Source organism: Myxine glutinosa, chromosome 4, assembly GCF_964187855.1.
Source record: "Myxine glutinosa chromosome 4, kmMyxGlut1.1, whole genome shotgun sequence".
Lineage (NCBI taxonomy): Eukaryota > Metazoa > Chordata > Myxini > Myxiniformes > Myxinidae > Myxine > Myxine glutinosa.
The window spans coordinates 128,342,390-128,360,272 of NC_136264.1; the positions used below are offsets into that span (position 1 = coordinate 128,342,390).

Here is a 17,883-nt window from a genome sequence, read left to right on the forward strand (position 1 = left end):
GTGGATACAGTAAGGGGTAAGGGAGGGGCAATGTAGGTTACCTGGTGGGGGGGGGGGGGGGGGGGGGGAATACGGTAGGAACGTACCTGTCTCACCTGGTTCCCATGTGCCCCCAGTGTGCATTACCTTGTATTGCGTGCACTTTTGCGCCCTTACCACCTTGCTCACTTGTCTTCTTTTTGTCTCCCACCTCCGAGGATCTGGCTTTGGGGCAGAGAGAGAGGAGAGAGAGGTGCTGGCTCTGCAGTTGTGGGCCTGTACTTTCGCTGCTTGCTGCCTGGATCGATACACCATATGGACCGCAATTTTTGTGGCCGCCCACCATGGACCGCAGTTCTTTTGCGGGCAAGCACCACCCGTTGATGGACCACTGGGTCAACGTGGCACCTATGCCATAGAGGTGAACCACTATAGTTGGCCCCCCTGATGGCCACAGTTTAGAAATGGACGCGGTTGGCACCTTTTCTTTATTTCTAAAGAAGCCAGAAGGCCAAGGCACTCCAAGAAGGCAAGACCAGCGGCAGAACATCGGCCGGCTGCGGACACCACCGGTGACTATGAACACTTTATTGGTGCACCGGATGGTGCTGACTGTATGTATGGGGTGGTGCTTTTGGTGCTTGGATGGGGTGCTCTGCACATTATTAAAGGCCGTAGGGCCACAGGGCACTCGTGGGTTGGTGTATCGATGCTGGCATGCGTGCTCTCTCTATGCATAACATCTGCATGTGTTCCTCAAAGAACAGGTCCTGGATCGTAGTGTAAATATCAGTGCAGTCTTGTGTAAATAATGCTCCCTACCGGCTGTATGTTTAGTTTGAGGATTCTTTCCGCGATTCGGTTATCCTGTGGGTGTGTTTCTGTGAGGAGAAGGGTGCAACGTCGCAGGGGGACATATTTACTCATTTGTAAACATCTGTAAAACTGTCGCACTCAGGGTTGAGTTAATAGTAGAGGGAACTACATCTGAGTGCCACACTAAAGTAAGTAAAAATTTATCGGGTCGGGACGCCCCGAGGTAGAGAAGGGTGCAATGTTGCCGATATGAGATTGGCCTCCATCCATATCCGCTTGTAAATATTCCCCTATTTCCCCAATACTTCCCAACTATCCCCAATCCCCCATTCCCTAGTCCCATTTTCTGTAAATAACACTCTGTAGACCCGACCACCCCCTATTTCCCCCATTAAATGTCGCATCCAGGTCCACCGCATCTCACGTAGACAACTATAGGACATCTTGCTAGTTATTCTTAGTCTATGTCAGTTAAGGACTCGTTTCCATTAATTCTGACTCTTCGTTGCACCAGAATGTGATTGTATGGCACCGTTAGGAAGTTTAGGACCTCCCAATACCTCCCCGCAGCTCTTCCTCACGGTTCAGCAACAACAACAACAACAACAACAACAACAGCAACAACAACGGCGGCGGTGCGGGGAGTGCGCGTCCTCACTCCGGCTTGGTTAGCCGCCATCGAACATGTGCTCCGACGGGGTTACCACGCAGGGGCTCGCTGTCAGCTCCTCGTCAAGGGCGGAGCCCGGTAACCCCCCGCACCCAATAGAAGCGGCGGACCGATTCCATCTGGGGCGGAGCCAACGAGCCGAGGGCGTGTCACTCCCCGCTGAGCATGCGCAGGAAGAGGGAGGTGACGTCAGATGCGCCCTCAGCTTGGAGAGAGAAGACGCCACCTCCGAGCGCTGCGATACCTCCCCGCATCTCTGGACTGGACCGAGCTGTATCCTGTCCCTGAGCCAAGGTGCACCTTGTGCTATCGACTGCCTGTCCTTCCCTGCCATCAATCCCTGTGTAAGTCAGTCTTGTTCCGTTTGTCTGTGGTCTGTCGGGGATAAGATAAGACTGTGTCTAAGTGCCCATCTTTTCTGTGCTTTACCTCTTGCCCTTGTAATCTACCCCTTTTCTGCATCACCAATTATATCCTCCTCCGGAGGTCTTGAGAACTGTACCCCTTGTGTCGTTTCATTTATCCCAGCCGTTGTGTCCTTTCTCCTCATTGATTTGGCGTAGCGCGATTCGGCCAACGTTCGAGTGGAATCGGGTGAGTTGGGGAAGAATCGGGTAAACTGTGCGAACACGGCGGCCATTCCGCTCAGTCAAACAACATCTTAAGTCGTGTCCGTAACAATATATATATATATATATATATATATATATATATATATATATATATATATATATATATATACACTGTATATATATATACATATATATATATACATATATATATATACAGACTTGGCATTTAATATGGAATTTTTTTTTTTCTTGACTTGGGTTTACTTTCTTAACTCAGTATATCAATCTGGTGAGTTTCTTTTACACTTTGGTGATTTATTTGTTGAAAGAACCATGACACTGATTGTCTGTCGCAGCAAGAAGTCAACAACAGGATTATATCCCAGGTGGCGTGGCAAAATGTACGGACAGGTGCATTTGATGATTGGCTTCACAGTCGGGTATACAAGGGTTGTTGCGTTCTGTATTAGTGGAAAACAACTGCTGCACGTCTCCAAAAGTTATTGCCGCTTCCTCTGGAGATGGTCCGTCAACTCGACAATGCTGTTTGTCATGGAGTGGTGGCTTTACGAAATTACGGCATGAAACAGCATGCCATTGCTCGGCAGTATGGCATCACTCAAGGTCAGGTGTCAAAGATCCTGAAACGAAATGCTCAGAGGGGTGTCCCTACTCCAATACCGAGGCCAGGACGTCCCCGCAGAACCACAAGGAGGGATGATCGCCAGCTGCACCGGTTAGTCCGCAATGGCCGTACCAAGTCAGCTAATCGGCTTAGGGCTGAGTGGCAGCAACTGACAAATGTACCTGTATCCAGAAGGCTAGTCAACCAACGACTGGTTCAAGCAGGCTATCGTGCCAGGCGTCCCCTAAGAAAGCCACGCCTGACCAGACAACACCACCAGCGCCGATTGCAGTGGGCCAGAGAGCACCGTCAATGGCATCCAGGACACTGGAATCATGTGATCTTCAGTGACGAGTCTAGATTTCTGGTCTATCATCAAGATGGCCGCGTCCGAGTGCGCAGACAAGTGCATGAAGCCTACAACAAAGATTGTATAGTGCCAAGAGTCCAAGCTGGAGGTGGTGGGGTGACCGTTTGGGCTGCTTTTCATGCATGGGGCAAAACTGATCTGGTTGTTCTGAATGGAAACCTGAACCAGTTCAAGTGCAGGGCCATTCTGGAAGAAACATTGCTTCCATTTGCTCGTGCAGCCTTTCGAGGAAACTTTGTCTTCAAAGATGACAATGCACGGCCTCATCATGCTTGCATGATCCAACACTTTCTTGCTGACCGTGGTGTAGAGCATATGGAGTGGCCTGCCATGTCCCCGGATATGAATCCGATAGAGAACTTGTGGGAAGAATTAACGCGTAAAATCGACCACTTGGACCAGCAGCCGACCTCTGTGCGTGAATTGCAGCAGGCTATTGTCACTGCATGGCAAGCGATTCCTGTCCAAACCTTGGCAAATCTCGTGAACAGCATGCCTCAACGTGTACGTGCTCTCCTGAATGCTCGTGGGGGTTACACGAAGTAATGAACTGTAATTTTACTGTCCGTAATCCCAGTCGTCATTTAACTTTTGTTTTTGTTAAAAAATAATTTGGCTAATGTGCAAAATAAAGAGATACTTCTGGAAAACGTACAGAAGTTTAACACAGTACTGTCCATGGATTGAGTTCGATATCAGTTTACATCACTTTCAAGGATCAATTTATTTGTTTCGAAATGGCAAATGTGGTTTTTGTTTCTTTTAAAGGTCACATTAACAAAATCGAGAATAATTTCAACATAATTCCAATGAATTTTTGGTTCTAAGACATCTTGAAAAGTAAGTTCACCCCCACAAAAAAAATATTCCATATTAAATGCCAAGTCTGTATATATATATATATATATATATATATTATATATATATATATATATAATATATATATATATATAAATAAATAAATATATATATATATATATATATATGTCCGTCTGTTTGTCCGTCCCCAAACTTCTCCCTCAGTTTTGGGGCTCGAACCACCAAACATTCTTTGGAATATTTTGGGGTCCCAGCTGGTGTCGTAAGGTGGGTGGGAAGTTTCATAAATTCCTCAATACAATTATGATTTTGAGTTTCCACCCGTACGAAACTACTCCCTATCCGGATGTAAAATTAGAACGGCGTTTATATTCGTTTACCTCATGAGTTTTGAGCTAACATCATGAGCTAACCCCCACTCTAGCAGGGAAAATGGCCTTAAAATGCCTGTTGTTGTTGTTGTTGAGTACCTCATGAGTGTTTGTAACATTGCACGAGTATTTTATTATATTAATGCTAGAGTATTAATTTGTGATTGCAATGATATTGTTGCGGATATGAGGACTGTATTTTTTTGATTGTGTGTATTATTATTATTGTTTATTCTGCGCCTCCTGCCTCCGGAGCTGTGTAAAGGTCAAAGGGCGTCCCATAATTAGTCCATAAAGCATCCACACAACAGCTAATCATAGAATACCCCTGTTCGATAGCTTATATCTTATTATGTGTTTTAGGGTAAGGCTGTGTCTCCCATTAATTGAAATACTCCATTGCACCAGTGAAAGAGATAGATTCCCTTCATTCCCACTCCCAAAACTTCCATTCCCCCTTTTCGTCAATTGCCAACTGCATTTTGGGCGGTTTTCTCTTCATCCACCATTGGCCACGAGGCAGGGTTGGGGAAGAAAGGCGGGTCCCCACCTCGTCATAGAGGGGAGGAGTGAGTCAGCCCCACTCAACCAACCACGAACAAGGGGTTGGACTTGGAGAGGGTGTGGAGAGAAACATCGAGGAGGTTCGCGAAGGTTGAGGGGTGGGGCCTATATAACCCGCAGGCAGGATGTTCCCAAGGCAGAAGGGAGATGAGCCTTTACCGAGAGACGAGAGGGAGTCCAAGGAGTTGAGTCCAACCAAGAAGTCCAGAGTTGAACTGCAGCTCGAGCCACCGCAACTGCATTTGCTGCAGCTGGAGCCACCGAAACTGCAGCCACAGCAGCGTGAGGCCTGGACGGCAGTTTGGAGCAGGGCCGCGGAGGAGCGGCGGCTGCCCAACGACTCAATCGTGCTGAAGGACCAGTGGACCTCCCTATCCCGCCAGCCATCCATCTCCCGCCAGTCCTATCATCATTCCCCGAGAGTCTGGCCTTGTTTGTTCTGTCCCTGGGTTAATTAAGACTGTAGGTAAGCTAGCGTTGCACTGTGTATCTAATCTCGTCTGTAAATAAACGTGACTGCTTTCTTCCTACTTATATGTGTAAATAATAAATCCAATTCCTCTTCTGTACGTCTTCTTCCTCTTTGTATTCGGTCGCTTTAGAGTTTTCCCGATTGAATAGCGGTGGCGCGATCCGGCCAAAGTTTGAGGCAAATCGGGTATTAGTCGGGGAATAACTGTTCGGTTGCGGTTACACCACCGCTCGGTCAAAATAACATCTTTAACCACGTCCGTAACAATATATATAGAGATTGAGTTTAATGGACAATGAGGAAATGATGTGAGGGTTTCCAGCCATGACATTCGTGGATTCGGCATTTGCAGTTTTTTCAATGACATCATATAAATATTACCAAACCTACAGCTGCAGTACTATTTTTGTCCAAGTCCTTCATGAACCAGCTGTCCATGCCTGATATTCGACTGAAGGTGTCACAGGAATATATAATTTATTTGCTGTTTCCGCATTGCCTCTTTGCTTTGGTACATCGATTTTACACAGTACAACTCCCACAGTTTTCGGCCAGCCCCACCAAATTTTCTGTGCAGCCTTTGAGGTCCCTGCACATGTCCAAAAGTGGGTATATCATAACATTTATAAAAACATATATATATTTATATGTGAATGTATAAAAACATTATATATGTGTGGAGAACATGTTTTGCCTTCAAGAAGCTGAAGAATATTGCCGTGTTCCTGGCTAGTTAAGACCAGCCTGGGACAGATGAGCAGAACCAGCTTTAACTCCTGAGGCGACCTCCCGATTTATGGCAGTTACTGCGCATGCAAGATGAGAAGAGACACGAAGGCTTATTCTCACAAAACACATGGGTTTAATCCGAAACTCACGAAATCAAAACACAACAAATAAAATGCACCAATAATTATTTAATAAAAATAAGACGCGGAATGAAAATACCAGAAATTAAACGGAGGTAAAAATGCTACTTTGAGGATCCTCCACACACTGACACAAACACAAACAACGGGGAAACATAATAAAATAAAATCCCCCTTGGCCAGCCGGCACTTAGCTGTGGCCCCAATGAGACCCTTTGGGAAATTGGTGGCAGAGACTAAGCTTGGAGCCACCCACACGGGAAACAAGATGGCGACGGCACCGAAAGCACCGCACGTCGAAGGCGCTACAAGCTTGAGGTGAGTCATGAAGATGGCCTCATTTTTCCTCCACTGTCTTGGGAAGCACTCGTGGCCTCCAACCCACTTGTGAGTCCACAGTAAGCAAATCCTCCTCACAATTGCCGCTGTAAAAACTCTCCTCAAAGAGCGCCAAAAATCCACCACACACGCAATGGCCAGCGTCCTGCTCAAGCTGGCGTCCTCTCCAGCACCGAGCTCTGACTGACGTCACCCGGCCACGTCACTCCGGGGCGTGGCCTGCCGGCTCTCTTCCCCACACCTCTGCCTCCCCTGGGCGGATCCTTTTGCCATACGTGTCCAGAGAGCGGGCTTATCTTGGCCGGTTGCCGTTTTGCCTGACCGGCATTTGTTATAATTGTTAGGGATGGCCACAGAGTGTTTGACATACAGGGGGAATTAACCTTAAACCCTACTCTAATTAACACATCATCATCCCTCGTATGATGAATATTTAAACACAACCGTAAGCTACGTTTTCCCGACTTGGTACATAAAAATTATCTTACGCGTAACACGGTCCATGCTATTTCTATATAATTCTACCTTCCCTACTGTATTCTCTTATCTACCCCTATAAAAGTAACAATATCATTGTGGAGATGGTTAGTCCTGCATAAGTAATGTTATTGACAATATCAAATGGTTACACAACCATGAATTAAATTTACAATCTAACAATAAAGAAACAATCTTGTTTCATTCATAATCAGTGAAGAATCTGCAACTAGCTCAGGAAGAGTTCATCTTAATACTTTTAAATATTTGTTCACATTTGTTTCATTCCTTGACTCTCCAAAGTTACCTCCGAGGCACTACTTGATTCTCCATCTCCATTTCCCATCAAAACCTCCGAAACACTGGGACATAAAGAGAGATGGGGGGAAGGAAATGGGTGTGAATTGTCAGAGTAAATCAAGTGCGTAAATTGGTGATCATTTATTACATAGGGCAAATGCCACAAAATTATTCGTATGTATAAGATTATAATTAAAGCACAAAATTAGGATTAATAAAAACTCATAAAACAGATAAGAAATCACAGTATTTAAAGAGCAGATAATTTATTTGGACAATGAAAAATTAGGTGAAATAAAAATTATTAAATTTTTAAAGGAAAGAATATTTACATGTTGAAATAATTAGGCAAACAGAGTGTAAAAATAATAAATTGTAACCGAAAAACATGGACAAAGCAATTTTTTTAGTCGAGGAATAACAACAATAAAAATGTTTATAAACAAGGCATATGTAAATCCTTTATGATGGATCTCCATAAGTAAGGGTTTTTTCCTGTCAATCGAAGAAGAATGTCAGGAAAACCAACAACAGAAAGCCAACAGAAACAATCTCGAAGACGTGGGCTGGCTCCCTTGCCTCACACCTTCCTCAGCTCGGCACCGTGGAAACCACCGCCTTCAAAAGTTCATTGGAATCTTCCCTGAGCCGAGTCTAAGGACCTATCACTTTCACATTGCAGACAGGTCAATGGTCTCTCTGTCTTCTACCGCCTCCTCTCTGGTCTTTCCATGCTTTGTCCCATCCCCTCCGACACCCAGGTTTCTGCAAAGTGCTTGCGGTCCACCAGCAAACTTCTCCTGATGAAACTCCCAAAATCCAGAATCAATGCTCACCTCCATTAATTCGTTCCTCTTTTTCCCCACCTGTGGAACCAACTACCGCATTTCCTACTATCTTATTCTTCCCTCCAGGGCTTCAAGACATCTGTTCACCACCATCTCAAATCGTCAGGTCAGGTCAGTTCAGGTATGGGGGCATGCGCCGGAGCAGCACGATGCCGCATCCATTTTCCGACGGTACTCTAGGGGCATCCGTTTGGCAATCCCCCAGGCTGATGCCTGGCCCATCCCTGGATTTCATTAAATTCCTATCCTGAGGGGGGCAGCAGTGTTCCAGGTTGAAAAAACCCTGTGACCCAATTCCCTGGCGTCTGGTTGTCGGACTTTGAAAAACTGTTGACACAAATATCCCATGATTGGCCTTGGCAAAGCATTCTTTCCGAATGAGACTTATCCTGCCTTGTCAACTTTGTACAATTTCTCTTTGAGGCAGCAGTCTGTGTCCTTGAGTTACTTTGTCCTAGAGGAAAGTATATTAAGGCGACTACGGGTTGTGGCTGGCTGAGATGTTGGGGCCGGCTGTGTGAGGAACATGATGTCACTGTGATGTGGTGTTACTAGCCTACACGCCACGCCAGCATAGCATCTACAATGCATGTATTCTTATCTATAATAAACCTCTTGTACACTGTCCGAGTTTAACAAGGTGCTTATTCCTGGGAAAGGGATTCAAAACCCGAGGCATCCTTATCTCTTTGAGATGCCGATCAACCTGCTGCAACCACGAGGCATGTGGTCAGCCCGTTGGCCTCCTCCACTCACGAGGCTCCCTAGCTGAGAGTATCTGGTGAGCTGGATCAGCGTCTGGAAAACGAGCCACATGCCCATACAGCCGAAGCTGACACTCATGGACCATACAGGAAACAAATCTCATCTGAGTCTGTCTCAGCAACCGCTCGTTGGACACAAAGTCTGACCAGTGATAGCCAAGGATTCTCCGAAGAGACTTGGCTCCAAAGGAGTTAAGTCTCATTCTCTGGCCCTTGGTAAAAGTCCAAGTATCGCATTCATAGAGCAAGACTGGAAGCACCAAGTTCTTAAAGACTCTGAATTTCGTCCTCCTACATAGATACTGACAACGCCACACCCCATGACCCAGTGAATCCATGACTCCCCAGGCCCGACCCAGACGTTTATCAACCTCTGGCTCGCAACATGCAGAGACATGAATAATACTGCCAAGGTAAGTGAATCTCTTCGTGACCTCAACATCTTCGCCACAAACAGGCACAGAAAAGACAACAGCATCCAAGATGTCAATGAAAGCCTGGATCTTGGTTTTGACGCAGGAAATCTGTAATCCCAGTGGTGCCGCCTCCTCATTCAGTGCTTGGAAGGCACCCGTAAGAATATGCAGCGTCTCCGCAAAGATGACTGCATCATCTGCGAAATTAAGGTCAGAGATCTCAACACTCCCAAACAATGCACTGCAGCCTGACCTCTCCAACATCCTCCCCAGAATCCAGTCCATACAAGCGTTGAAGAGTGTGGGAGCCAGTAGACACCCCTGCCGAACTCCAGTAACAACTGGAAATAAGTCAGAGATGGAGCCACCACACTTCACAGCACTCTTAATACCAGAGTATAGTTCAGAGATCAGATTGATCAGCGTTGGTGGCACCCCAAGAAGACTAAGAATCCTCCAAAGGGCATTCCAATTCACCGAATTGAACGCTTTGCGGAGATCAACCTAGGCTGCAAGCAGCCCCTGACGAAACTCTCGCTTGCGTCCTGTGAGGACCCGAAGTGCAAGGATACGGTCAATCATTGGCCTCTTTGGTGTAAAGCCCGACTGCTCAGGTCGCTGGTACTCGAGCAGATGGCGGCAAACCCTCTCAAGAATGATTCAAGCAAAGACCTTGCCCTACACCGAGAATAGTATCACCCCTCGGTAGTTGTTGCAGTCCTGGTGATCACCCTTCCCTTTCCAAAGGGGAACAACAAGGCCTCTCTTCTAGTCAGTTGGGATGATGCCTGTGCTCCAAACAGAGCTGCATGCAACGACTCAAGTACAGCATTTCCACCAGCCCTGAGAAGCTCAGCATGGATGGCACAAATCCCAGGAGCTTTGCCCCCTTTCAGCCGGTTCACTGCCGCCTTTGTTTCCACAAGTGAAGGTGGTTCACAGTTAATTGGGGGGGGTCAGCATTTGGTATAGCAACACACCTGACATCCAACTCTACAGCTGGTGGGTCAGCCTGGTAAAGCCGCTCAAAGTAACCGGCCCAGTGGGCCTTCACTTCAGACTCCTCTGTCAAGAGGCCACCACCCTCTGCTCTAACTGCAGTACACCTAGCGACAAGCTTTGAGGAACGCAATGCACAGAATCCTCTGTAAGCAGGACGAGAATCACATGTCCACAAGTGATGCTCTACCCTTTCACAGATTCCTCACACGTAGGCCTCCTTATCCACCCTCAGTGAGCGTACAGTTTTACGCCTCAGCTCCCGGGACAGTTCAGCTATGCCATCGAGCCTGGCCATTTGCCTCTGGTCGATGGTATCAAGAGTCTCCTGAGAGACAAAGTTCTTCTTCGCCTGAGGGTGGGTTCCAAGACAGCCACCGGCAACATCAAGGATGGTGGTATTAAAGGCACTCCATAACTCCTCAGGATCCCCTGAATCATCCAGACTCCCCCAAAACCCCACTCAACCTGCTCGCAAGCTCCTCAGCTACACTCTCCTTGAGCATGCCCACCTCCAGACTAGGCTGGGATGGCAGCATTCTCTTCGATTTGAGCTGCAACTTCAGAGTTGCTACAACAAGCCTGTGGTCAGTGTTGAGGAACTGAGCACTCTGGTAAATCCTGCAGTTCTGGAGCATCCGCCATCGACCATCAATGAGCAAATGGTCAATCCCCTTCGCCACAGCACCAGCATTGGAATACCAAGTCCAGCGATGAGGCTGTGGGCACAGAAACCATGAACCAGCCACCCTAAGTCCATGACTTCTAGCAGCGCCGAGGAACTTAGTGCTATTCTGGTTCACAATCCCAGATCCATGGGGACAAACACATGCCTCATAACCATCGATCAGATCGTCAGCCATTCTAAAGCATGATCTTTTCTACCTCCATTAATCCTACCAAAACCCACTTATTTTTCCAGGTTTTACCTTCCTAAGAATTTGTGGCTGTTTCCATCTTGTCCCTAGCCCTTAATATTCCTTTCATCCATTATTTCTTCAAGAAGTCTCCCTCTGTTTTTTCCCTCATCCCTGCTGTTGGTGTGTTTTCCCTTCTCTTTCTACTGTTCCTTTTGTTCTGTTACATCATGATCCATTATGTGTTCTAGTCCCTCTACGAGCCACACCATTGCATAAAAAGATGACACGCAGATATTGCAGATGGCCAAAATAACAAATATTTTGCTCCAGGCACGAGGTATCACTTCGACCTTACTCTATGCATTACTGCCAAAGCAATTCCATTGAAAGGAATACACTTGGTTGTTTGCTTTTACCTTCCCAGCAGTCAGTCGGAGCAGAAATTTGGGATTTGGGCAGGATGCCGGCGATAGCTCACTTCCTCTTCGCAAAGTATGTCATGGAATCTTTTAACGTTCATCAGCAAATGCTAACGGATACGACCCCCACCTTAACGTCCATCTTAGGAATGGTCCACTTTATGATGCAACATCCTGCCTGTGGAGCACTAATCCGACAGTTTATAGTGGGGTCGGGAATCAAAACCAGGATTGAGAGCTCAAAGGTAAATGCGCTACCGTACCATCTGCACCATCTTGTTAGAAACTCGAACTTGCACCACGAAAGCACTTTTAATTCCTTACAACTAAGTATAGCAGAGAATACTTCACTGATTTCTTTACTCAGAGAATGTGATCCTGACTACTAACTCCTAAAGTTGGGCTAAATTAGGGCCATTAAAGTAGTAGTCGTAGTAGCAGTAGCATAGAATTTGAAACCTGCTGAAATGAATTAAAACACTGCTGTCTCAATAAAACAGAAACTTTATGAATCCTAAAAAGTTTTACTAAATAATAGAAAGCTTTAAAAGTTTTAAAACAGGGATCATTGATGACTTTGCCGACAATACAGGACTTTCAAAATGGCGTAATCCGCCCTAGAATTCTCGGCGCGCATGCGCAGAAACCCCTGGAAATAGCGATCTTCGGGACATGTGAACTTCTATGTGCATGTGCGACAGTGTTTGTTACCTAAAATGGCTTCCAAAAGAGGAGAGAGAGAGTTGGGGAGTGCCTCTGTACAACACAAGAGTTGGAGGGAGACACCGGTTTTGGTGCTTCTGAAGAACACCGATGAGAAGGTCATATTTGGGGCTTGTGCATGCACAGTAAGTAAGTATAAAATCCGCTTTTTAAATGATTACATTTACTATTATGTAACCGTGGTAGTGGGAGCTGTAGGGGTTGTTATAAATATATTTTTTGTTTGGTTCCGGGCCACAAGTGAAATTATACTAGACTAAAAGGAGGTGTGTGTGTGTGTGTGTGTGTGTGTGTGTTGTGTGATGGGTTGACTGACTGCCTGGACGCAACTGAGGTTGTGGATCTACTGATGTACCAGCTATTGATGTGGATCCATGATCGAGGTTGTGGATCCGCCGTTTGGAGAGGTCCAGCGATGAGGTGGACAGTGGACATCTCTCTGACCATTCTCAGGGAGCCTGCTCAGCGTCGACAAGTCTGGCATTTCACTCAGGCCAACTGGCACGGTCTTCAGGCAGCCATCAATCATCTGGACTGGTCTCCCATCTCTACCACCTCTGACATCAACTCATCCTGGGAATTCTTCCAAAGTAAATTCCTCTCTCTCATGCACAGATTTATCCCATCTCGTCTTCAGTTGTCATACCCTTCCTCCCGTCCATGGTACACGGAATCTTGTGGTGAGGCTGTTGCCCAGAAACAACTTGCCTACGTCTCCTGGAAAGCAAATCCAATGGAAGGAAATCTCATTTCCTTTCACAAAGCCCGAAACAAGTGTGTGTCCACCCTCAGGAGAGCCAGGAAACAATATCTCTCCGTTCTCAAGACCGATCTCTCTTATCTGTCTCCCTCTTCCAAATCCTGGTGGTGTCTGGTCAAATCTGTTTCTGGTGTTTGTTCCCCCTCCATCTCCTCCCTTACATCAAACGGCTACACAGCTGACTCCGCACGTGAAAAAGCTGAATGCCTCAACTCTGTGTTTGCCTCTAAATCTTGTGTCCCAAACCCATCCCTCTCTGTACCCACCGTACCCAGTCATACGCAGCTGCTCCTGGACTCCGTGTCCTTTCCTCCTGACAAGGTGGAAAAGTTTCTGTCAACCCTCGACTCTGATTCTGATTCTGCAGCTGGACCTGACGGCATCAGCCCACGGGTCCTAAAATCCTGTTCTTCCGCTCTTTCACTCCCTCTCTCTGTTCTCTTCACCCCCTCTTTTGCTCAAGGTCAACTGCCATCTGCTTGGAAATCAGCCAACATCACCGCTTTGCACAAAAAAGGTGCAAAAACAGATCCTAGCAACTACAGACCAATCAGCCTTCTCCCAATTATCAGCAAAATCATGGAATCCATCATTGCTTCGGATATGAAATCTTTCCTCTTCTCCAATGGCTTGATCACTGATCATCAATTTGGTTTTAGACCAGGTCACTCTACTCTGGACATGCTGCTTCTGCTGTCTCAACAATGGATGGAGGTCCTCAATGCCAAACAGGAAATTAGAGCTTTCTCCCTCGACATATCATGTGCCTTCGATACGGTCTGGCACCCCGCTCTGCTCACCAAACTCTCCTCCTTTGGTATCCATGGAAATCTCCACGCATGGCTGGCAGACTTCCTCTCTCGTCGTAGTCAACGTGTGGCCCTGAATGGGTTTCTCTCATCTCCTCTTCCTGTTCAGGCTGGAGTTCCCCAAGGCAGTGTTCTGCGCCCTGTGCTTTTTCTGGTCTTCATCAATGATCTCTCTGACTCTCTTGAAAATCCTCTCTATCTCTTTGCTGATGACTCCACTCTCTGCCGCTCCATTCCTCAATCCCTCAGATCGGCAGTCTGCAGCCTCCTCACTCTCTGCAGACCTGGACAAAATCACAGACTGGGCAAACAAGTGGAACATGTCTTTCAATCCTGACAAATCTCACACTCTTACGATGTCTCTCCGAAAAGACCGACTGGACAACCCTCCCATCTACTTTCTGAATAATCCTCTCCAAGAAGTTCTGTCACTCAAGCTTTTGGGTCTCACTATCTGCCATGATCTTTCCTGGGAAAACCACATTTCCAAGCTGGCCTCCAAAGCCAGTCGCCGACTGGGCATCCTCCGTCGTGTGAAGTCCTTCCTTGGCACACCTGAGCTCCTCACCACATACAAGGCTTTCATCCGCAGCTCAATGGAATACTGCTCTCCCCTCTGGGCTGGTGCTCCTGCCTCACACCTCGCTCGTCTTCACGCTGTTGAAACGAAAGCTTTCAGAATCATTGGAATCTCCCGCGATGAAGCTATCTCTGAGGGCCTTTCACTCACTCACCGCAGGCAGGTAGGTGGTCTTTCTGTCTTCTACCGACTCCTCTCTGGCCTTGCTCCCCCAGCTCTCTCTGGGCTCTGTCCCCCAAATATTCCTACAGGTCGCACAAGATCTGCCTGCAACCCTCTTATGGTTAAACTGCCAAAATCAAGACTCTCTGCTCACGTTCACTCCTTCATGCCTCTTTTCTCCCGCCTCTGGAACAAACTCCCTCACTCTCTTCAATCCCACTCCTCCCTCCAGGTCTTTAAAACGGCTGTTCACCACCATCTCTTATCTTCCCCAATCCAAAACCTTGATCTTTTCTACCCCCGCTAATTTCACCCCAAATGCACTTTTTTGAGGTGACTTTTGTCTTCTTTCCTGGAAGTCCTTGGTGTCCTTGCGTTTTATACCTATCCTGCCTCCCCCCAGGCCCTCTCCCTCCCACACATGTCCCGATGTCTCTGCTCTCAAATGTTGTGTTTGTGTGCTTCCCCCCCTTCTCTCCCCATCTTGTCGACCGCTCCCCTTTTTATATACTTTGTATGCTTGTTTGTTTGATTTGTTTGTTTGATAAATGTTAGCTCTTTCACAAGCCTCGACTCTGTATACAAAAAAAAAGAAGAAAAAAAAAAGTCCTGGGCTGAAAGGATCGAAACCTCGAGGAAGAACGGTGCCCAGCTGATGATCCATGCAGTCGGGAAACTAGTCAATTGCTTACGGGTTAACGTTCTTGCTTTAGGTGGAGAAACGATGTTTGAGGTTTACAATTTAAATAAAGTTGAATATGGGATGTTGTGAAATTAACATCATTTACAGCAATCCTTTAAATTATTTAGATTTAAGTTTAGGAACAACCGATACTGTGTGGCGGACACAAAAGCCCACTGGCGTGGTGACATCATTCCGCGCACCAAGTGGACGGTGGCCACGCCCCAGGGGTAGGCGTGGCCTCATGATATACACCCGGCGCGCAGCCCGGAGCGCGCCAGTGTTACAGTGAGCTCTTGAAATAAAGACGCTTATAAGTTACCGCTTGTCCGCTTCCTCCTTGCTCGCAAGCAGCGCGCGTAACGCCGCGCTTTACTGGTGACCCCCTCGATGTTGGATCTGCCGGAGCGATCCTTCCACACGCGACGCCATTGCCATGGCCAACTTCATCAAACTTCCCGAATTTTGGGAGGCTCAGGCCGAAGTCTGGTTCGTCCAGGCCGAAGCCCAATTTCAGCTTCGGCGCCTCACCGGCGATGACACGCACTATTGCCACGTCGTCGCCTCCCTCGGGCCCGGCACGGCCGCTCGAGTTGTGTCCGTCCTTCGCCACCCACCGGATGGCCACAAGTACGAGGCACTCAAGCGGCTACTCCTAGCCACGTTCGGCCTCACGGACGACGCACGGGCCGACCGCCTCCTGGATCTCCCCGAGCTCGGTGACACGCGCCCGTCGGTCCGAATGGACCATATGCTGTCACTGTTGGGCGACGAAGCCCCCGGTTCTCTATTCCGGGCGCTTTTCCATCGCCAACTTCCAGCGCAGGTTCGCCTCGCGTTGGCCGGGACCGGGCTAACGGAACCCCGAGCATTGGCGGCCGAGGCGGACAAGTACTTCGCCGCTTCGGACACGCGGGCGAGAGTCGGCGTGGCCGTCACGGCCCTCGTGGCTGATGCTGCTGATGCTGCTAATGCTGCTGATGCTGCTGATCCACAGCATCAGCTTATACAGCATACGCAGCATGCTGATACGCACCTCGTGACCGCCGCCACGCCCCGCCCACCGCCGCAGCGAAAACCGCCACCGCGGGGAAACCCGCCAACTCCACCGGCCTGGCGGAGCCAGCCGCGCTCCTCCAGCTCCACCACCTGGTGCTGATTCCACGCCAAGTTCGGCCACGAAGCTCGGCAGTGTCATCCGCCATGCTCCTTCAACAGGTCGGGAAACGCCCGGGCCGGCGCTCAATAGTGGCGATGAGGGCCGGCCGTTCGAGCAGCCTGCTGTTCATAACGGACACCTTCTCCGGGCGCCGTTACCTGTGCGACACGGGAGCGCAGGTGAGTGTTGTTCCCGCCGGCACGTCAGACAAGCATGCCGCGGGTGGGGGCCCCGCGCTGCTTGCCATGAACGGGACGCCCATCCGTACGTACGGAAAACGCTGCCTCTCTCTGCGGTTCGGGGGGCAGGTTTTCCGATGGACGTTCGTCACCGCCGACGTGCCCATGGCACTGCTTGGCGCGGACTTCCAGTGCGCTAATGGGCTCCTGGTCGACGTCAAGCGCAGACGTCTTGTCCAGGCCGAGACGTTCAGCTCGCTCGCTTGTGCGTTGCCCAGCTCGGCGAGCAGCTCAACGAGCGGCTTGCCAAGCGGCTTGCCGAACGGTTCGGTTCCGGCCACGTTGGTCTGTACGCTTCCGGCAGCGGACGCATTCACCCGCCTCCTCGCCGGCTTCCCGGCCCTCACGCGGCCCACCTTCTCGGCGGGGGCCGTCAAGCACGGGGTGGCCCATCACATCCCCACCGTCGGGCCACCGGTCTACGCCCGGGCACGCCGCCTCGAGCCGACGAAGCTGGCGGTGGCAAAAGCGGCGTTCGCTACCCTGGAGCGACTCGGCATCGTTCGGCGCTCAGAGAGCGCTTGGGCGTCGCCGCTGCACGTCGTGCCGAAGCCCGGCGGGGGATGGCGACCGTGCGGGGACTATCGCCGTCTCAATGACGCCACGACTCCCGACCGCTACCCCGTCCCCCACATTCAGGACTTTTCCGCCCGTTTGGCGGGCATGTCCTTCTTCTCGAAGGTGGACCTCATACGCGGCTACCATCAGGTCCCCGTCAGGCCGGAGGACGTCCCGAAGACGGCGGTCATCACGCCATTCGGACTCTTCGAGTTCCTGCGCATGCCCTTCGGTCTGAAGAATGCGGCTCAGGCGTTCCAGCGACTGATGGACAGCGTCCTGCGCGACTTGGATTTTGTCTACGTCTACCTGGACGATATCCTCGTCGCCAGCGCGTCCCGCGAAGAGCACCTACGCCACCTCCGCACGCTCTTCGAACGCCTGGGCCAGCATGGCCTGATTGTGAACCCTGCAAAGTGCCGGTTCGGCGCCGCCATAATCGATTTTCTGGGGCACCGTGTCACCAGGCACGGAGCCGTCCCCCTGCCGGCCAAGGTGGAGGCGGTGAAGGGGTTTCCGCGCCCCCGCACGATCAGAGGGCTGCAAGAGTTCCTGGGCATGGTGAACTTTTACCATCGGTTCCTGCCCCGTATTGCCCAGCTCCTGCGCCCCCTGCACGAAGCTCTCCGAGGTAAGCCGGGCAAAGGCGACGTTACCTGGAC

At 49.2% G+C, this 17,883-nt stretch overlaps 1 protein-coding gene across 4 annotated transcripts in view; it reads right to left on the reverse strand.

The window, feature by feature from the left end:
* The window catches only part of LOC137425194 (rho GTPase-activating protein 45), a 137,945-nt gene that overhangs the window by 74,415 nt on the left and 45,647 nt on the right, over window positions 1-17,883 (reverse strand). For all 4 annotated transcript variants that reach the window (XM_068113364.2, XM_068113365.2, XM_078776398.1 and 1 more), the window contains one exon: window positions 7,251-7,305. In XM_068113364.2, the coding sequence (XP_067969465.2) occupies window positions 7,251-7,305 (55 nt within the window). The remainder of the gene's footprint in view (window positions 1-7,250; window positions 7,306-17,883) is intronic.